This window comes from Nicotiana tabacum, chromosome 10, assembly GCF_000715075.1.
Source record: "Nicotiana tabacum cultivar K326 chromosome 10, ASM71507v2, whole genome shotgun sequence".
NCBI classification, from domain to species: domain Eukaryota; kingdom Viridiplantae; phylum Streptophyta; class Magnoliopsida; order Solanales; family Solanaceae; genus Nicotiana; species Nicotiana tabacum.
Window position 1 is genome coordinate 3295977 of NC_134089.1, and position 23118 is coordinate 3319094.

Genomic DNA, 23118 nt, shown 5'->3' on the forward strand with positions numbered 1-23118 from the left:
CATATAGTATATGGCTAACAGGAAAAAAAAATCTGAAGGATTCCTAATAAATCAACATGAATTGGATTCTTTAATTTTGTCGAAATAAGTATTATTGTGTCAATAAAGTGCTGAGACTGTACAAACTAATTTAAACTACGAGCTAAACAATTAATGTAAAATTCAAGTAAATTCATTTCAAGAAACATTATCCCAACAATTCAACTCTTTCTTAATATTTTTATTTTTTAAATTTGGATTAAATTTTTTGATAAATAATGCTCCCTCTGTTCCAGTTTATGTGAACCTATTTCCTTTTTGGTCCGTTCCAAAAAAAATGAACTCTTTCTAAATTTGGTAACAATTTAGCTTAAAGTTACAACTCTACCCTTAATGAGAAACTTTTATAACCACACAAATACTCTGGGCCCCATTTGGACTTGTTTAGGACCACAAATTTCAAAAGTCTTCATTTTTTCTTAAACTCCGTGCCCAGTCAAACAGGTTCACATTAATTGAAACGGAGGGAGTAGTAATAATACTTCCAAATAATAGTTCCTCTCAAAGTTTTCTCTCGCGGCACGTTAACATGGCTTTGTTAACGTACGTAGCTGGAAGCCATGGGAGGAAGAGGACGACCTAAACGGAATCTAGCAAAAATTTCGATTACCGGCCCGAGATCTGCAGATGCAAGGAAAGCAGCAATGGAACTTTTTGTCTCGCCAAAAGGAGTGAGAATTGAGGAACCAACAAAAAACACCACTCCGAGGAACTTGACGAGTGAACAGAACAGGTTAGTACCAGATCCAGCAATCAACAATGGCAAGCTGAAAGCAGTGATAGCTACACCTAAAACTAGTAGTGGAATAGATCGTAGATCTGGAGCGGAATGGCAGAGATGAACTCTAAAACACCAAATACCATTATAATAGTGTCATGCAAAGCTGATAAGGCTGAAAATACCAAAAGCACTGACCAAATGGTGAAGGCAAGTGGAACTCAATCATGGGCAAATGTTGTGGCAGGGAATAAGCTGGCATCGAGAGGTATGAATCTTCAGTATATTACACCAATGGTACAAGATGGGAGAAAATTGTGAAATTAGACCTAGAGGATGTTGAGCAGGAAAATGAAAAATGAAGCACAACACTTGTTCTGTATGTAATTGGGGATTCACCATCCATAGGAGCAATGGAACGATTCCTTAATTAAGTGGGTAAGTACTCCATGAAACATCAGATCTATTATCATAATGAAGACTACTTTGTAATTCGATTTGCAAACTTGGAGGAAAGAAGTCAAGTTCTGTATATTGGGCCTCATACCATGAACAATCGTCCTATTGTAATGAAAGCATGGACACCAGATTTTAACAAGTACTGAGAACCATTCCATTATGGGTGAAGTTTCCAAATCTTCCCCTGAATTGCTGGAGTAGGAAAGCACTAAGCAAAATTGGAAGTGCCCTGGGTAATCCAGTGTATGCTGATGACTATACAACTAGTATAGTTAGAATATCTTATGAGAGAATGTTGATTGAGATGGACATTACTAAACCCCTTCCTAGAAGGATGAAGCTGTAGGATCCAATGGGGAAAACAATTGAACAAGAGATAAGCTATGACTGGTGATCACGCCCAACTATGCCTTATAAATAGGACAATACGGTCGTTGCAAATATAATCCGGTTTACAAGTCCGTAGTCGAATCCCACAGAGAACTAAGGCTTAGCTATAGTTGTTCACTATCACCAAGAAGACAAGCTTGAACAGTTCCTAACTTATAGATATTTAGATTCTTGTGTTTAACTAATTGATTAACAAACTAAAATAATAAATTAACAACTAAAGATACTAAGAGTTAGAGACAAGATTAAGGAGGTCTAGAGTTATGATTTCCCCAATTGTCGGAATCCTTCCCGCTATGTCTTCTATAATTTCGCCTAAGTATTCTCTACCGATCATGAGTACTATTATTACCGTAAATCTCTCCCGAGTAATCACGATAATTTACTAGACGCACTCTCCCGAGCTACGCTAGCTGGCTTTTGATACAGCTCACTTCAGATCGCACCCAAGGCTTCGTTATCCCTAATCCCGCTTTTAAACCCTCGGTTATTGATCCCTCATATACTCTGGGAGTGGTGTTGTTCAACAATTACCTAAATATGCACTCTCTCTCGAGTTATGCACACTAAATAGGCACAGCTAATTGAGAGATCTTCAATTAACTACAATAAGAACGTAGTTGAACAAATAGAGATTATACTACGGCTCAATTATATAAAAACATAACAAGAATTTATCCTACAAAAGGTTCTATCAAAACTCTAGATAACAATTTAGCTATTCATAATAGTATGTAAAACTACAATACTAAAAGTCATAACCAACAATAAAAAATAGGAAGAGAAAAAAAAAACTTGTAGAAGAATTCCCAAGCCTTGCTCCTATTGTGTCTCTGCCTCCTTAGGTCAAATCTATGTCAAAAATATGTCCTCTCCTTTTCTTGGCCGGCTTCCTTGATTTAATATAAGGTTTAGGGCTTAAAATCCCATGTTTTGCACTTTGGTTCCTGAAATTTACGCATCCTGCCGCGGTTCCACCGCAGTCGCGGTCAAACCGCGGCCAAATACCCTCTCAGATTCTTCAGTTGTCCGCGACTGCCCTCTGCCGCGGTTCTGTCGCGGTCGCGCCAAAACCACGGGTTTTCACCCTGTTCCGTTTGGAATTTGGAAAAACGTAAATCATGAAAGTTGTAGCCATTTGAATTATCTTTCCAACCATATATTATGGATACCAAATGGAGTTTTGAGCAAAACGTTATGTCTATTCTACTAGACAGTGTGCAATATGCCTCTTCGAGTTTTTGTTTTGTTGTTTTATCATCCGTTGATCCCCGAACACGATCCCGGCTTACTTCCTTGAGCTATTACTCAGACTTCAAAGCTCCAAACCACTTAAATTCATTTCATAACATCTATATAGCTCGGAATCACACCTACAAGGTATAAAACACACAATTAGTGCAAAACACTAGCGATTAAAGCGCAAACTCAACCAAAGTGCAGTAAATTAGAGTGTAATAATCGACTAAAATACGTAATTATAGCCTATCATCAACTGGGAATCTACATACTACAACAAATGTCTATAGATATGACATAATTGCAATGAGAATATAATGCAACAGTCACAAAGGCAGGCATACAGAGAGAGAGGAAATAAAGTTAAGCAAATCTGGCAAAAGACTGAGAAGGCTGGACCTAAGGACAATAATCAGGAGAAGGAGCAAACAAAGAGGATGGAAACAACAAAACCCCTAGAGGACAGCACAATGCAGATTACTGCAGATACTGAACAACCTGAAGAAAAAGGGTGGACAACAGTTAGCGGGAAGTTAGCAGCAAGGATGGCAAAAACAAAGCTAGTTGAAGGCAAGGCTCTTGGTGGCAGTAATGGGTTTCAATCCTTAGAAAGAGGACAAGAGCACACAACCAATGATCCGAGACCAAACAATATGTAGATGGGATTTTATGGGGGACAGGAGATATATCATGATACACAATTTATACCAGTATGAGTATAATGACATAGAATGTTAGAGGGTTAAATAAAGCATACAAACAAAAGGAGACAAAGGAGTTCATAAAGCAGAATAAAAAGGTAGTGATAGCATTAGTAGAACACAGAATAAAGGAGCAGAAAACTAGTAGTATTATCAATAAAATTGCACCAGGATGGTAGTGGATATCAAACTTCAGCAACAATACTAAGAGCAGAATATGGATTCTATGAGACCCAAGAATCTTTGATTTTGAACCAATTGACATATATTGCCAGTACATATATGGACAAGTCAGAACTCACTCAAGATTGTTAGCATTTGGCTTTACATCAATATACAGCTTGCATACTATCAAAGATAGGTTGAGTATGTGGCAGAAATTGAGGCAAATAAACAGTATACAGCAGGGACCATGGCTAGCAATGGGAGATTTCAATTCAGTACTGAATAGTCAAGATAGACATCATGGTACTATAATACAAGATATGAAAACAAAGGATTTCAGGGAATTCATGAATGACACTGGCATGAATGAGTTACTTACTGTGGGAAGAGATTATACATGGATAAATAATCATACCTATAGCAGGATAGACAGGGGATTGATTAACACAAACTGGATGATGACAATGCCCAATCTGTGTACACAAATCCTAGAACCATCTTTTTCTGATCACTCACCCCTTAAGCTGATGATCTCACAAATGTATAGGAAGAAAGCTAGTCTATTCAGGTTCTTTAACTACCTAGCTAATCACCCCCAATTCATACCAGAAGTAGAATAAACATGGAGTACAACTAGAGATACTAGAAAGTTACAGGGAGTATGGAACAAACTAAAGAGAGTCAAACAAGTTATTAAGGGTCTTAATACACAACAATACAAAAGTGTTGATGGCAGAACCAAAGAAATCATAAGGGAATTACAAGAAGAAAATGGGTTGTAGAAAGATTAATGCAGAACTAGTTGAGAAAGAAAAGGAACTGAAAAGAAACCTAGAGAGGTGGATACTGATAGAAGAAAGCATTTATAGACAAAGATCAAGGGTACAATGGCTGAAGTTGAGAGACTCTAACTCTGCATACTTCTTTGCACAAATAAAGAACAAAAACACTTTAAATGGAATCCATGCTCTCACTACTGATCTAGGGGTTCAGGTACATATGGAGGAGGAAATAGAGGCTGAAATACTTAGATACTATAAACAGTTGCTATGGTCAAATGCTCCTGCAATCCCAGCAATAGATCCAAATGTAATGCAAAAAAGGGACAATGCTCAAAAGAGAACAGCAAGTTAAACTAATTCAGCCTGTCACAAGGCAAGAGGTATGGGAAGCTCTACAAGATATAGATGACTTGAAGGCCCCAGGATATGATGGACTCAATGTAGTATTTTTCAAGAAGTCATGGCATATCATAGAGGAAGAGGTAACACAAGTTGTACTGGATTTCTTTCAATCATCATAGATATTTAAGCCAGTTATCTGCATATCAATAACCCTAATTCCCAAAGTCAAAAACCCTGCTACCATTAAGGAGTATAGACCTATTTCATGTTGCACCACAATTTACAAAATCATTCCAAAGGTCCTGACTAGTCGACTACAAGGAGTCATAGATGATTTAATAGACAAGACTCAGTCTGCTTTTGTTCCTAGAAGAGTTATTATTAATATCATACTGAGCCATGAGTTAGTAAAAGGGTATGGAAAGAAAGGGGTGTCACCTCGATGCATGATGAAACTGGACATGCAAAAGGCATATGACTCACTTGAATGGCCTTTTCTTGAGCATGTATTGTGTGCATTAGCATTTCCAGAGAAGTTTGTGAAATGGATAATGAATTGCATACAAAGTGTTACTTATAATATCATCTTGAATGGTTCACCAACTCAACCATTTAAGGCCAGGAAAGGACTTAGACAAGGGGATCCCCTATCCTCATTTCTTTTTGTGTTTGCAATGGAATACCTCACTAGAAGATTGAAGGCACTACATCATATCCCGGACTTCAACTTTCATCCCAAATGTGCCAAGATGCAGATCATGCAACTTGGATTTGCAGATGACCTTTTACTGTTTTGCAAGGGAGACACAGTTTCAATTCAACTGTTATACAATTGCTTTTTGGACTTCTCAAGAGCGTCAGGATTGGAAATTAATAAGCAGAAAAGCTCCATCTTCTTTGGTGGAGTATCATAGATGTTCAAAAAGAAATATTGGAGTTCCTTGGAATCCAAAGAGGGGAGTTGCCAGTACGATATCTTGGAGTACCTTTAAGCTCTAAAAGAGTCTCACTAATTCAGTGTCAACCTCTAATTGACAAACTAGTGGGAAGAATCACATCCTGGATAGCCAAGTTATTGTCATATGTAGGGAGGCTACAACTCATCAAAAGTGTCCTATTCTCCATTCAAAGTTACTGGGCTCAAATTTTCATGTTACCAAAGAAGATTACCAAACTGGTTGAGGCAATTTGCAGAAATTTCTTATGGACAGGGGATAGCAATATTTCAAAAAAAACTCTGCTAGCTTGGGAGAAAGTTTGCAGGCCAGATTAGTAGGTGGTTTCAATGTAATGGACATAGGACTATGGAACAAAGCAGCCATCAGCAAGCATCTTTGGAATTTATGCAAAGAAAAGAACAAGCTATGGATACAATTGGTGCACTGTTACTATATAAAAAGCAAACACATATTGGAGGTGCAAACTAGCCAAGCATCATGGATCATGAGGAAGATACTGAAAGCCAAAGAGAACTTTGAGAAAGTAAGATACACCTATGAAGGCCTAATGCAGATGTAGACTTGCTCTATAAAAACACATGCACCATAAACTGCGAGGAGAATTCAACAAAATGAGCTGGAGGAAATTGGTATGCAACAATGCAGGATGTCCTAGGTGGGTATTCACGCTAACATTGGTGGCTAATAGCAGGATATACACAAAGGATAGATTGCTAAAATGGGGTATTCATAATGATCAAATATGTCCTTTATGTTCACATGCAAATGAATCCATACAATATCTATTCTTTGAATGTCAATATGCTGCTGAGCTATGGAAAAGGATGCTCAACTGGCAAGGTATCTACAGAAACATTTATGGTTGGTCTGGGGAACTACTTTGGGCAAAACACTAGGCGAGAAATAGAAGCACAAAAGCAGAGCTGTTCAAGATTGTGCTAGCAGGCTGTGTATATTTGTATGGTAGGAAAGGAATGCAAGACTATTTCAAGCCAAATCGAGGAACTGTGAGATACTTAGCAAACTCATTGTACAAGAAGTGCATTGCCGAAGCAACAGGAAAATAGAGAAAATTATAAGTAGATTGGACTACTAGCTAAAGTAATAGTTAGAATAGGAGAAGGATAGTAAAAAGAGTGTATAGGGGAGGGAGGGAAGTATAGTAAACTTTGTAATGGTTCTGTATTGATTGTAAATATTTTTTCCTGGTATATATAAAAGTTTAATTACTAAAAACATTAAATTAAAAATTTTGGCCCACGGTTTACCCCAACCCAACCTCAGTAAAGCCTAAAGGATCGGTAGGCTAATTTGGGTTGAGCCTATAAGCTTCACTTTTCAATAGGCTAAAAAACTCTTTGCCCAACCTTATCCAAATAGCGAGCGACTGGTGTATCCCAATCTTTTACCACACTTGTACATGGAAGGAAACAATAGTCCCAATTTGTCCATAGTTGTACATGGACAGAGGCAATGGAGTCCCAACTCCATAGTTGTACATACACAGACTCAAATGCACTTTATTGCTTAATGTGAGACTTTTCGGTCCGAATTCGGATTTAATCGGGCTTCAGTAGGGATACCAAACACTATATGTAAAACCAAAAAAAAACCATGCAAACACACACACACACAAAAAAAGGCAAATTACACACATACACAAACACAACTATGAGAAGGAGGAAAGAACAACAACAACAACAACGACCCAGTATAATCCCACAAGTGGGGTCTGGGGAGGGTAATATGTACGCAGACCTTACCTCTACCCCGAAGGGTAGAGAGGCTGTTTCCAAGAGGAAAGAACAGCTAAAAGGATTAATGTAAATAGCTATTCACCCAATAGCTTATAGTCGAAAAATATATAATATATGTATAATTAATGTATATTTATGTATATAACCGTGTATAATTATTGTATATGCTGTTTGTGTAAAGATCCCGAACTACTATCACTATGTACATAAGAAGGGATCGTTTCCATCTAATGGTACTTTTAGAACAATATCACGTAGAAGTTGTCTTAATTTTACACTAGAATTATTTATCATATCATTAGGTTAGACTTAATTTTACACTAGAATTATTTTCATATCATTAGGTTAGACTGTCTACGTCACACCTTTTCAGGTGCAATTCTTCTTCGAACTCTACATGAACGCGGATTACCTTGTGCACCAAGATGACAATAGGACCAAGTAAAACTAAAAAATAACCATTAAACTGGTTAAAATAAAAATTTACTTCAACAATATTTAATCTATCTAATAAACGAAACCATAATTCATCCAAATTTGTCAAAATTTTCAACAAAATTAGGAAAAAAAAAAAAGAGAATCAAACCTTTCTCCAAATAAATTCATGACCTCGTAAGTTTAAATTTTTTCTCTAAAATAATCTTAATACCAAAAATATAATACTACTTCTAAAACAAACAAAACCAAAAGCAAAAAAATAATTTAAAATAGTATTTTTCTTCCTTTTTATTCTATTTTCCTTTTCCTTGCAAAACAAGTTACCTCACAACATCTCTTGTGATCTCCTAACACAACGTTTAACTTTCTTCACAAATTCATCTCTATTATCTCTCCATTCCTTAGCCGCATCAACATTCGCCGGAGATTCATCGTTCGGACTCGAAAGCATCGATATAATACTCAACATAATACTCTCAACGGTATGAACCGGCGTCCAACGTTCACTAGCAAGTTCATAAAAATTCGGATCATCACCGGGCGGGTGTAGAATCGATATACAAACCCGACCGTCAGAATAGACATTCGGATGCCAGATTTCGGTCGTGAATTTAACTTCCGGTGGGTTATTTGGATAATCCGGAGGAAAAATCATGGTAGCGTTGAAAAAACCGCCGTCGAATAGGGTTTCGGGTGGACCGATAATGGTAATGTTCCACTTGAATACGTTGTTTTCATCGACTAAACCGGCGGAGAAACCGTCGACCGGATGCCGGTTTAGGTCTTTGAGTTGTTTTTGGAGGAGAAGAGCGGCTTGTGAAGCCATTGTTACAAAGACAGAGAAAAAGAAATACCAATTATTCTTAGAAAGGGAAAAAGAAAAGGTAGAGAATATGAGAAGAAGAGTCCTTCTTTTGGGAGCTATATATATAAGGATGGATTTTTTTTAAAAAGATATTGTTTTTATTTATTTTTGAGTGAGAGTAAGTCCGTAAATAACTGGGAGATGAGAGGTAGAAAAAAAGGAGAATTATTAGTTGAATGGGAATCTTACACCTACATAACGTATGGTAAAAAAAAAAATCTAATATGAGTAATTTTTTTTCCATTTGGGGAATGGGAAGGAAAAGAGGAGTGGGAAATGGGAATTAAACTAGTGTTAAAATCTTTTTATTTTTCTATTTTGTAATACAATCAAATTTCTTTATAACATCGTCTAAATATTTTGGTGTAGTGAATATATATTGTAATAAAATATAAAAATTTAGTTCAAAAAAAAACTTGCTCATTATAACGAAGTGTCATTATAGAAAATATATGGTGTTATAGAGAGGTCTGACTGTATAACATGTGGCACACCCAGTTAAAAACATTAATTGAAAATAATTTGATTACATTATTCTTACTTACAACTTGTTTGGATGGTTGTTACCAGTTGTATCGTATCGTATTGTTACTTTAAATACAATGTTTGTTTTGATTGTTACTTAAATTTTGTTGTATCGTATCGTTAAATCCGTCGTTGAGTGACGATGAAATGTGCCACTTTATGTAACGACCGATTTGGTGTGGTCGCGTCGTTTCCTTGTGTTTTTCTCTCAATCTCACCCTTTATTATTATTTAAATATTTTATTTTATTATTTACCCTACCTTTTTATATACCATCTCATAATTTTTCTTTATAATATTGCAAGTTTATTCATCATATTACTGGTGCATGATACCATGAAACGACGACAAAACGACACAATCCATCCAAACATTGTATTCATCAAACGATACAGTACAATACGATACAATACGATACGATACATTATGAAACGATATGTAACAACCATCCAAACAAGTTGTTATGTTCTTATTTTAATTTATTATTAATTCTTGCATTCATCAAATTAATTTCTCCTGTCCACACATGTATTAAAGTTAAAGTAAATTTGGAAAGAAAGATTTAATTCTCTTTTTTTTCCTTTTCTAAAACAACAAATATATTGTAACAATTTTTTTTTTTGTAAACTAATAAGTAAAACGGAACGGAGAAAGTACTATATTTTCCATCAATTTCTTATAAAGGAAGGTTGATGTCAACATCAATACAGACGAATCCAACCAATTATGCATCCAATTTTTATTTATTTATTATGTCAAAAAAGGAGAGAAACATATACTTACGTTTGGTTTTAAAAAATAAAAAAAAAACTCTGTTTAAATATTTAAAAAAAAAAACTTTTTAACTGTGGGAAGGTTTTTGGAAAAGCCTGAGAGAATCTTATACACCTTTATAATAGCTTGAGAAATCATCTTATCGGTTTGTTTCATTTTTTTACCTTGATAATGGAGTTTATCGGACAACTAAGTAAAAAATCATTGTAACTTTCTTTTAAAATACGGTAAAATCAGTAAAAATGGCTTTTATTTGGAAGAACGATAAAATCACTAAAAATGATTTTTTCTGCTTCTTTTATTGTTTCATAACTTTTATTGCTTCATATAACATTTATAATATTTTTTTATAGTAAGTAGATTCTGAAAGCTTTCCAAAATAAGAATTCATATTTTAATAGTTATTCACTAACCACATAATTATTTTTGTTCCATTTTATATTTTTTTAAATATTACATAAATAAATAAAATTATAATGAAAATATTATTACAATAATTAGATTTATTGTTTTCAAACAAATGAAAAAATAGTTTTCTACAATTAATGTTTGAATTGAGTGCAGTTAGTTTAAGTTTGAAAGTATAAGATGATTTTTTAAAAATCGGTCCAATTTAAAAATAGCTAGAAGGATAAAACTTATTTGAATTTGAGATGAGATTTTTTTTGAAATATGATTAAAAAAATTAGAATATGAGCAATAGAGTCAAACTTACTATTGAAATGACTTTTAATTATCGCAGGTAAGATCCTCTTTCAAGCAAGAAAATGGTAAGTACCACCAGAACGATGGAACTGGTCCATATGGATCTTTGTGGACCAATGAGAACATTGAGCAAATGTAGTAAGAGATATGTTATGGTGCTTGTTGATGATTACTCTAGGTTTACCTGAACGCTGTTTCTAACATCTAAAGATGAAGCATTTGACATCTTCACTTCTTTTGTTAGAAAAACTCAAAAACAACTAGGTAATCAACTTGAATCAATTAGGTCTTATCATGGTACTAAATTTGAAAATGCTAAATTTGTTGAATTTTGTGATGAGCATGACATAGATCATAATTTTTCTGCTCCTAGGACTCCACAACAAAATAGAGTAGTTAAAAGAAAGAATAGGACATTTGAAGAAATGGTTAGGACTATGCTTCTTTCTAATAAACTGCCCCATAGTTTCTGGGCAGAAGCTGTGAACACTGCATATTACATCATAAATAGGTGCATGACTAGACCTCTTGTTGAGGAGACTCCCTATAAGTTACTTATAGGAAGAAAGCCAAATATATCTCATCTTAGGATATTTGGATGCAAGTGCTTTGTGCACAATAATGGTAAAGACTCCCTAGGTAAGTTTGATCCCAGAAGTGATGAGGGAGTATTCTTGGGATATTCTTCACATAGTAAAGCTTATAAGATCTATAACAAAAGAACTATGTGTGTAAAAGAAAGTGTACATGTGGTTTTTGATGAAACTAACATTCTTTCTGAGAGGCAGGAACATGAAGATAAAACAATTGGACTGGTAAGAAACTCAAATGAAATCACAGCCCAGACTGAAGCTGCACCAGAGGAAGGAACAGGTGATGGAACATGTTCTTCTACCTAGGTCAACCTGAAAGGGGGAACTGAACAAAGAAGAACTGATTCTCAAACCTTGAGGGAACCTGTTCATGAACCTGTTCCTCGGCAACAAAACACTGAAGGAACATCTAGGGGAAACCAGCTGGTTGTGAAAGCTTACAAGTACCAAAGTTCTCATCCCATTGAGAACATAATTACTGATCCAATATCTGGAATCAAAATCAGATCTTCTTTGAAGAATCTCTTTGCTTTTGATGCTTTTTTATATCTTACTGAAACTAAAAATATTGCTGAGGCTTTGCAGGATGCAGACTGGGTGAATGCAATGCAAGATGAACTCAACTAATTTGAGAGAAGTCAAGTTTGGCATCTGGTTCCAAGACACAAGAATAGATCAGTAATTGGCACAAAATGGGTCTTCAGAAATAAAAAACTTGATAAAGATGGAACAGTTACAAGAAACAAGGCAAGATTGGTGGTTCAGGGATATAGTCAAGCGGAGGACATAGACTATGATGAGACTTTTGCACGAGTTGTAAGATTGAAAGAAATTAGACTCCTTATAGTCTTTGATGCTTACATGGAATTCACTCTCCATAAAATGGATGTCAAGAGTGCCTTTCTTAATGGCTATCTAAAGGAAGAAGTGTTTGTCAAGCAACCTCCGAGTTTTGAAAGCAAGGAATGTCCTGATCATATGCACAAGCTTGACAAGGCATTTTATTTGCTCAAGTAGGCTCCAAGAGCATGGTATAAAAGACTATCAAAATTCTTGCTTGAGCATGACTACAAGAGAGGTAAAATTGATAATACTTTATTCTTGAAAGAAAAATATAAAGATCTCTTGGTAGTTCAGATATATGTTGATGATATAATCTTTGGAGCAACTACTGATAAGCTAAGTAAAAAAATTTGCTAAACTAATGGGGAATGAATTTGAAATGAATATGATGGGTGAGCTTAATTTTTTTAGGCTTACAAATTAAACAAAAATCAAATGAAACTATGATCCATCATTTTGAAGCACTTAAGCGTTATTAAGAAAGTTGGCGTGCTAATTATATTATTTTGTTTGCGAACGAGGACTAGTAATATGATGGATATTAATTAGATATGATAATAAGTGTACGAGGAATATTATAAGTGATTTGGGGTCTAAGGAGAGGCCTAAGTCCAAGCCAAGTTGAAAATTTTCATTATAGACGAAAGTTTCGAATGAGCACGCACAAGACCAAATTTTGGACAAGAATATCTGAATGAATATAAGGAGTTATGTGATGAACAACCTATCAAATGAAAGATCTTCAAATCTAGTTTCTAACTCTTCAAACCGTTCGTCATTTGGACACTACTACAAGAAGTTATGGCCAAACTACCAAACGCTGGCAAAAATTGTACTACCGCGCTGCCCCATGCGGCGCGCGGCGCGCCACGCCTGTAGGGAATTCCAGAATGATCCAAAATTTTATTTACAGAAACATTTTGCACAGCCGCCCCATGCACCGCGGCAATACAAAAACGGGTTTTTAAGACCCGAATCCCATTTCATTTAACTCGTTTGGGGTTTGTTATTTTGGGATTTTCTGGTGCTTTTAGAGAGAGGGAAGAGCATTTCTAGAGAGAGGAAGAAGCTCAAGTGCCTTGTTCATCAAAAATCTTGTCCAAGCCATGAAATCCAACAAGAAATCCTTCAAGTTCTTCATCAAAGAGGTAAGGTTCTATACCCTAGTCTTCAATTTCGTTTTTGGGTGATTGTTGGGCAAGAATTCATGGAAAAACTTGGAATAAGTCATTTGTAGTCATTGTTACTCAATAATATGGGACTATCATTGAATATCCCGACTAGATTACTTGTTTTTGAGGTAAAGTCCGAAGGATCGGTCCTAGGGATTTAAAAATTTGATTTGAGGATTCGGAGGTCGAATTGATGTCGGAATTTGGTAAAATTTATATGCTTCAAACCGTTCGTCATTTGGACACTACTACAAGAAGTTATGGCCAAACTACCAAACGCTGGCAAAAATTGTACTACCGTGCTGCCCCATGCGGCGCGCGGCGCGCCACGCCTGTAGGGAATTCCAGAATGATCCAAAATTTTATTTACAGAAACATTTTGCACAGCCGGCCCATGCACCGCGGCAATACAAAAACGGGTTTTTAAGACCCGAATCCCATTTCATTTAACTCGTTTGGGGTTTGTTATTTTGGGATTTTCTGGTGCTTTTAGAGAGAGGGAAGAGCATTTCTAGAGAGAGGAAGAAGCTCAAGTGCCTTATTCATCAAAAATCTTGTCCAAACCATGAAATCCAACAAGAAATCCTTCAAGTTCTTCATCAAAGAGGTAAGGTTCTATACCCTAGTCTTCAATTTCGTTTTTGGGTGATTGTTGGGCAAGAATTCATGGAAAAACGTGGAATAAGTCATTTATAGTCATTGTTACTCAATAATATGGGACTATCATTGAATATCCCGACTAGATTACTTGTTTTTGAGGTAAAATCCGAAGGATCGGGCCTAGGGATTTAAAAATTTGATTTGAGGATTCGGAGGTCGAATTGATGTCGGAATTTGGTAAAATTTATATGCTTGGACTTGTGGTCGGATAAGCGTTCATATTCGTAACTTTTGTCGAGTTTCGACATGTGGGGCCCACTGGTGATTTTTGGGTGTAATTTCGAATTTTTTGGGAAAATTAGTATTTTCATATCGAATTAATTCCTACAATTTCTATTGACTGAATCACATTAATTGTGGCTAGATTCAAGGCGTTCGGATGCCCAATTGCGAGGCAAGGGTATAGCGGAGTAAAGAACTTCACAGTTTGAGATAAGTAACTCTTTAAATCTTAGTGCTAAGGGTATGAAACCCTGGATTATGTGTTATGTGATTGATGTTGAGGTGACGCACATGCTAGGTGACGAGCGTATGGGCGTGCACCCTGTGAATAGTGACTCTGTTATTTCCAGGACACTATGTAGTGGTCCTACTTTGTTGATATATGTGTTTTCACCATGTAATAAGTAAATTGAGCTGTACATCATGCTAGATATCATGTTTAGGCTTTATGCTTATATTATTGGGACCCATAGTGGTCGTTTCTTGCTGTCATCTCACTGATTTCATTGATATTTCATACTCAGTCATAATCATTTATTCATATAATATCTCAGTCTCAGTTGTTATTATTGATACATTATATCATCATTTTTGGACTGATTTTCATGACATTTTGAGCCTGAGAGACTGGAGAGATTGATGACTGAGTGAGGCTGGGGGCCTAATTGTGAGGATGATTATGGGATTGGGTTGCACGCCGCAGCATGTTATTACTGATTTATGATTGAGTGAGGCCGAGGGCCCGATTGATTTATGCCACGAGATGGCTTGTTATAGTGCTTGGGCTGAAGGAGTCTCTTCGGAGTCTGCACATCCCCAGTGAGCACAGGTACCTACTGAGTGCGAGTGCCGAGTGACTTGGCAGGATTGAGTGATTGTGAGGTATGAGTGATTGTGAAGATTGAGTGACTGGGAGGACTGAGTGACTGAGAAGATTGAGTGACAGGTAGGACTGAATGAATTGATACTCTGAGAGTATGCATATGGTTTTGTCACTATTTTGCATTGCATTGTCATGCACATTGAAATATAGGCATAGAGATGTACTTTCCTCATGCCATTTGAAAAATAAAATCTCCTATTTTGAAAGAAAGTTTTATGGGAAGGATCATAGTTTTTAAGACTTACTCATATTTTGGTGATTTCAGTGAAAAGAATTGAGTTTTACTATTATACTTGAAAAGAATTTTTTTTGGAACTGTGAACGAGCTGAGCATTTTATTATTGAGTTATTCCTTGTGATGCTTTAATTATATTGTTATGAGATGTTACTGGATATTGGTGTGGACTCTAACCTTGCTACAAGCTCGTCACTACTTTCAACCTGAGTTTAGGTTTGTTACTTATTGAGTACATGGGGTCGGTTGTACTCATACTATACTTCCTGCACATTGCGTGCAGATTTCGGATGTCGATGCCGCCGTGTTCGATGAGAGCTTACTTGGAAGATGTTCTGGCATCCCTATTGTAGATGCCTCTTGTTCATGGTAGCCTTAGATTCATTAAACTCTGTTTATGTACTTTTCAAACAGAAGATATATTTATTTCATATCATTTTTGTAAATTCTACTCATAGAAGCTCATGATTTGTACTACCAGTCCTGGGGAGGTATATAAGAGATCATTTATTTTTCCTCAGTAAGTTATATTGTATTGAACTTGATGAGTTGGCTTACCTAGCGGGATGGGTTAGGTGCCATCACGACTAGTTAGATTTTGGGTCGTGACAAGAATTATGTGAAAAGAGTTGCTTAAAAGATTTAAAATGGAAGATTCCAAAGAAATTGATACTTCTATAGCAACAACCACAAAATTGGATATAGATGAACTTGGTTCATCTGTTGATCAGAAGTTGTATAGGGGAATGATTGGTTCTTTATTATATCTCACTGCCAGCAGACCTGGCATTATTTTCAATGTAGGCCTTTGTGCTCGATTTCAGTCAAATCCAAAGGAGTCTCATTTGACTGCTGTCAAGAGAATCTTGAGATACCTAAAAGGCACCACTAACCTTGTCTATGGTATCCAAAAGGTAATAATTTCAACCTAGTGGGATATGCTAATGCTGATTATGTGTGTTTTCTTGTGGATAGAAAGAGAACCTCAGGTATGACACACTTTCTTGGCTCATGTCTTGTGTCTTGGGCTACTAAAAGCAAAATTCTGTGGCATTATCTATTGCTGAAGCTGAGTATATTGATGCTGCCTCATGTTGTGCTCAGTTGTTATGGATCAAATATCAATTAATGGATTTTGGAATTTATGTAGGTTGTATCCCCATATTCTGTGATAGCATTAGTGCAATTAGTATGACCAAGAACCCGGTTCATCATAAGAGAACTAAGCACATAGATGTTAGGCATCATTTTTTGAGGGACAACTATGAGAAGGGTTGGATTACTGTGGAATTTTGTACTACTGACAAGCAAATAGCTGACATCTTCACAAAAGCTCTAAGTGGAGATCACTTTGAAAGGAACAGATTAGAATAAGGGATGATTAAGATCATCTAAAAGGAACCAGTTCTAACTCAAAAATTTGGTTAGAAAATTGTGAATTTTTGTACAAAATTAGATTAGATTTTGCTCAGTCTCATACTTTCATCAGTATACTCTTATGCCATGTGCTAAAATAACTCATTAATCTCTAATGATATTATCTATTTTTTCTTGGAAAATTCAGACTTACACAAGAGATTTCTTAGTGAAGAACCTGGTTCATCAAGATTACTTGGTACGTATTCTCTACTCTGCATATTTCGAAATAATTATATTTGGGTCATGATTAATAGGAGAGTCCCATTTAATCCCAAATCCTTTTGAACTTATCCATTATGAAATGAACTAGTTTCGTTCAAAAAGAGTCCAAATCCTCATTAAGTGCCTAGATTCTAGGGACACCCTTCAACGTCTTTTCAAACTGAATTTCAGTTTGATTAGACTTTTGAAAAAGGCTGTCATTACCAAATTAAATACCCCCTTCTTAAATTGATTAGGCCTTAGTGTTTCTTCACTTCTAATTCTCGAGCCGTCAAAATTCTCTCTATCTTTTCTCATCTTCCAAACACACTCAACCTCATCTTTTCTCATACCTATGCACGGAAATGGCTAACCCCTATAAGAATCCTTCATTACGGAAATCACACCCACACCATCTACTACACCTTCAACCACTCTCATCTCTAAGAAAGGAATGGTAAATATAATGGCTCGTAAGGTTGTTTTTGGTGGTGAGCAAATCAAGAAAATAAATAAAAAAATTGAAACCGAGTTGGGAAGAAGAACCCCAGAAATCTGATGAATCATTCAAGTATGCTACTGAGGGGGAAGAAACTGTTCCTTCTAAGATAGAGTAGGTAACATCTGGCCATAAAGTTACTCTTGAAATCATTTCTGAGGTTGCTACAAATCTGGAAACTAGGTTTGTTCTGGTAGGAACTGTGGCTGGTGCTGAAACAATTGAGTCTGGGAAAATTGATGGTAAAAATGAAAATAGAAAAGAAAATGAGAGTGAGGGTGCTCGAAGTGTTGTGAGGGGAATGGGAAAAAGAGTGGTTGAATCTTCACCACTCCTATTGATTTAACTAAAGAATAAGGTGATATGGTAGTTTGGAGTGAGGAATCTGCTGGAGAAGAAGAGAGTGTGAGAGAAAAAGGGGGAAGTGGGTCTGGAGAAACTGTTGAGGCATTGGTTCGATTAGGGAAAGATGCTCCAGAACCTATTCCATCTGAGCAAGAAACCCTCGCAGACCTACTGAGAAAGGTATCTGACAGTTACAATCCTAAAAGGAAAAGGAGTTTAGGAGTAAAGTCCATGGTACTGCTAGGGCAAACAAGAAAAGAAAGGTTGTTTCGTCTATCCCTGTAGAGACTCCTCCTACAAGAGGAAGAGCTACAAGGAGTCAAAAGAAGCAAAGTGAGGCTGAGCTGGAAAAAGGCCTTAGAAGAAAGTAAGAAGAAAGAAGCTGCTAAGGGAAATAAGAAGGTGGTTGAGTCTGTTGAGGCAGTTGAAATTGATGAGATGGACCTGGTCCTTCGGGATGAAGAGGAGACATAAGAATAAAGGCTAAGAAAGTCAAGACTTCCACAAAGAAGTTTGTTTCAGAAACAAAGTCTGCTGAGCAATCTACTTTGGCTAAAAGAACCAGGTCTGCATTGAAATCAAGAAAAGAGAAAATAGTGGAGGAAGAAGAATGGAGTGGAGAATAAGAAGAAGAATCTGATGCTAAGAAAGACAAAATAGTTAAGTTTGGGAAGAGAACCATCTTGAAAGGTAGACTCCTCAGAGACTTGAAGGAGGAAGGGATGTTAATGCTGCTGGAGAAGTTACAGTTGCAAGGTTAGAAGGGCATGATCCTTCAGATGGATGGAAAGCTGGCCAGAACTGAGATTGTGGAGTTCATGGCGAATTATGAGATAAAAGATGGTAGGGTCACCATGTGGTCAAGGGGGTGACAGTGAGGTTTGATGATAAAGAACTGGGAAAGATCTTAGGTGTACCTTCTGAAAGGGTACAATGGTTATAAGAAGCTTAAATGGCCAAGGCTAGAGAATCTACCTACTGGCCTTGCCATTACTAGGAAGTTTGGTGATAATGAAGAGGAGCTTGAGCTCAAGGCTATTTACAAAAGTGACATGAAGCCACCCTACAAAGTGGTGTTCGAATTTGTTAACAAAGTTGTGTTGCCTATGCAGGAAAGGAGGCACATTGCCACATTCATGGACCTGGTCCTTATGGAATATTTGGATAATGGAAGGCAAATCAATTGGCCTAGATTTATCATCCAGCTTCTTGACAGAGTTCTAAATGGAACCAAAACTCACGCCATACGCTATGATTTTATTCTCATTACAGTACTTGCACACTGTGAGCATGTAATTTTTACCCTATTAAATATTCCTATAAAATTAATAAATAAATTAGCCCTATTTATTGTTACATTTTTTTAAGGATATTTTGGCATTTATTTGGAATTATTTGCATTTTAGTTGCATCTTTTTTTATTTTTTTATTTTTAAAGTTCTGAACAACTAACAAAACATATTTCAACCTTCATCATATTGCATTATTAGGTTTTTGATTTAATGTAATGCCTAATTACATAATTTAATTACTTCATTAAAAGAAAATCACAAAAATTATTTGGTTTTGACATTTTTTTAGTTTTAGTATTAAATTAGTAATTTTTCCTTATTAAATTTAAGATTGACTAATTATGTAAATAACACAAAAAGATAATTAGTTAAATTTTAAAAATTAAGATAATTTAGTACTTAATTTAGAGTTTATTTAAATTAATTAATTTTTAAAAGTAAAGAAAAGGGAGTCTTGGCTGAATTGGGCCAATTTAAACTAGCCCAAGCCTCAAACATCAGCCCAAATATCCAAGCCCAACCCCCTTTGAACCGGTCCGCCCCCTCTAAAGACCAAACGGCGCCGTTTAGGCGACAATCAATCCAGGTCGTTGATCTTCGAATGACCTAACGGCCCGGAATTCCCCTCAACCTAATTATAAAAATTTCCTAAACCCTTCACCCCCCTCATTTCCAAACTCTCCCACTCTCTCACATCTCTGTCTCAATTGTCCAAACCCTAGCCGCCCCAAATCCCTAGCCACCCCATCTTCCTCCACCTTAAACCACCAACAAACCCTAGCCGCCCTAAAATTCTTCCCCACGCTGTCGCCGGAAATCGCCTAAGGCGGCGGCAAAGACTAAACCCCATACTCCTCCTAAACCCCATCTCACAAATGCTCACATCTAAAACCCACAAAAAACCAACAAATCTGCACGTAAAAAACGGCTTAAACCCTAACGCCGCCCACTGGAAATCGCCTACGGCGACGGTGGACCTCCAAAATCCCTCAAGCTTATACCATACACTCTCCTCACCTCCCTGAACCTCACCCTAACAACAAAATCCCCAAAACCCCACCAAAATCCCTAGATCTTAAATCTAAAAATCCAGAAACCCTAGATCCGCCCCCTTTCAATTTTTCTAGTTCGTTTAAAGATCCTCCTGCCAATATCTCCCACCAAGGATCTCAGATTCCAGGTGGGTGTCTTGGCAAGAATGTTTTTAGTAGCTAGATCTGATATGTTTCTAAGAAAAAACTTAACCTAGTTTGTATAATAATCCTCGCGACAAGATTTCTCACTCGGGATCTTAGATTCTGAGAGAGTTTCTTGACGTGAGGGTTTTTAGCAACTAGATCTGTTAAAGGGTTCTTTAGCTTTAATTTCTTTTCCTGCCTTTTTTTCTTCTGTTTTGTTTTTAATTTTTTCTTATTATTAATTATTGTTGTCAGTTATATTCTATTCAAATTAATTAATTAATTAATTAAACGGACTTAATTAATAAATAAAATCAGGGCTTAGATGTATTTTGTTAATTTTTACATCATTATGTATTTTATTTGTTATTTCGTTTATATTAACTAATTAATTAAAATAGATTTAATTAAGATAAAGTAAAAAACAGTGTTAAATTAATTTATTTTTTCTTTTTTGCTTTCTGTCTATTTTTAGTATCATTATATGTGTTATCTTCATTAATTTTGCATTTATTTTTGTTTTGATTAACATTTACTATTTTCTTTATTTAGTTATTGTTTGAGAATTGGGCCTCATTTGAGTTGGCCCATTCTGTTTGGCTCATAAATTGGGCCTGGGTAAAGTGGCCTTAGCTTTGTTAAAAAATTTAAGAGCCCAAGCTCTTCAGGCCAAGAGTCACTTGACTCAGGTCCAGAACCAATCTGGTTCTGAGGTAATTCCAAGACCCTTAAGGGTCAATTTTGGAAACCTGATTCTGAAAATTCTTCTAAAATACTAGAAACTTCTAGAATATGGACAATTGTCCCAATGCTGAGTAGGAAAATAGGGATAAGATCCAAAAATATCCAGAAATACGTCACTTGTCCATTTTCTGAGATAAGGAAGGTATTAGAAATTGAACAGTTGTCCATTTCTGTCAAAAAAATGCCTTTTCCCTGATTTTTAGAGAATTCTGGCAGATTCTTTTTTACCCTAATTCTTATCCCTTTTTACTCCCTCGCTCTATATAAACATTGACCCTTTTATTCATTATACACACATTTTTTATAGATCTGAACAGAGCTAGACCTATACACTGAAATAGCTACACATTAAGACACAAACTAAAAAACACAGAAAATTTCCTAAAAATACACTGATTCTGCACTACTTTTGAAGTCTCTTTCTTTCACTTTTAGTAAAGAACTCATACTGGCTTCATACTATTTTTTGTGGGATTTCTAGGTTTGAACTTGAAGCTATTTTGGTTTCCTGTTTGGATTTTCTTGATGTTGCTTTTACTCAAGTTTTTCAGAGGCATATTTTTTCTCTTTGCTTTGTTTTCTTGCTGCTATCAAGGTATTTTCTTAATAATGTAAAGTTAATTTTGATGTATCGTGAAGGTATTTGCTTTGAAGTGTTCTAAAAATCACAAAATCTGTTTAAGGTTCATGTATTCATAAAATCTGTACGTTTGTATGTAATAGCAAGAACAAGAAAAGGCACTTTTAAAAAACTTTTTAGAGTAGTAATAGGCAAATTTTTATCACTGTCCATGTTAGTTAGATGTAATAATTTAGCTCTATTCCTCTTATACAATGTGCTAGTTTAATTAGTAATTTTATTATGTCGTTAAATAATCAAATATAGTAATTCTGATTGATGTTAGTTTAAAATCATGAAAAAACTGAATTTTACAAGTAAGCTAAATAGTAACCATAATACATTTTCAGGCCCAAAACCAATTGGGTTCATGGAATTGTATTTTGATTTTGTACCAAATAAAATGAGTTGATCAATGGCCTTTACACGTTAAGATTTTCAAATACAAATGGTTTTTTTTAAAACTTAGCACTTCAACATAAGTTAATAAGGAATAAAAACTTAGGCAAATCAGTAAGAAATTATCCAAATTTAAAATTTTTGATTCAAAAGCCCTTTTTACTTCTGTTTTAAAAGATAAACAAAATATAGGTAAAAATTTCTCAAATGTCATTACAAAATTTTATCTCAAACTCCTCCATACAAATATGCATTGGGCTAGAGTTCACTTGGACTCATTATCATCAGGCCCAAATCTTTTTTTTATTATTTGTCCACAAATAGATATTGGGCCAGAGTCACTTGAACTAATTACTAAGCCCAAATCTTCCTGAATTAAATATGTTTAATTGATTGAATGCTTAATAACATTGTTTTGGGCCAGATTCATCTAGACTCAATCGTGCCCAAGTTCCTTTAGATTTAAATTCATTAGCTGTTTGAGTAATAGACAATATATGTCTTGGGATAGAGTTCATTTGGACTCAGTCCTTGTCATGCCCCAAACATTAAATATGGGCCTGTTTGGCAGTTAATACATAAGTTGCCCCATTTGATTCAAATAAATATCTCATCACAATTAAACCTTTACACCTAGTTACATGATGTAGAATACTTAGCTTAGAGACATAATCATAATTTTAGGTACACTTAAATTGGACTAACTATTACAATTATGTACACGCATGCATGACAAAGCTGTGATGTCCAAGATAAACCAAGGTATACGTTCGTATGACTATGGTCAAACATTTAGTAAATAAAATTCCTTAATCATATATTCGTAGAAATTGCTTTAGGCGCGGTTTTTAAATTACTATCGTAATTGCGATTTTTTTGAATAAATTCAAAGTATGTGTTCGCGCAACTTTGACCAACCCTTTTTCTTAAATAAACTAAGTGTTAGGAATTGAGTA

At 35.7% G+C, this 23118-nt stretch overlaps 1 protein-coding gene across 1 annotated transcript; it reads right to left on the bottom strand.

Moving 5' to 3' along the window:
* Positions 1–8164: 8164 nt before the first annotated feature.
* On the bottom strand, positions 8165–8834 carry LOC107809255 (ubiquitin-conjugating enzyme E2 7-like). Its single transcript, XM_016633850.2, has one exon. The coding sequence runs from the start codon at positions 8813–8815 to the stop codon at positions 8315–8317; it is 501 nt and encodes a 166-aa protein (XP_016489336.2). The 5' UTR covers positions 8816–8834; the 3' UTR covers positions 8165–8314.
* Between the last annotated feature and the right edge of the window lie 14284 nt (positions 8835–23118).

Excerpts from the sequence above, each read along its gene's own strand:
- LOC107809255 (XM_016633850.2), bottom strand. The coding sequence starts at position 8,815 with ATGGCTTCACAAGCCGCTCTTCTCCTCCAAAAACAACTCAAAGACCTA.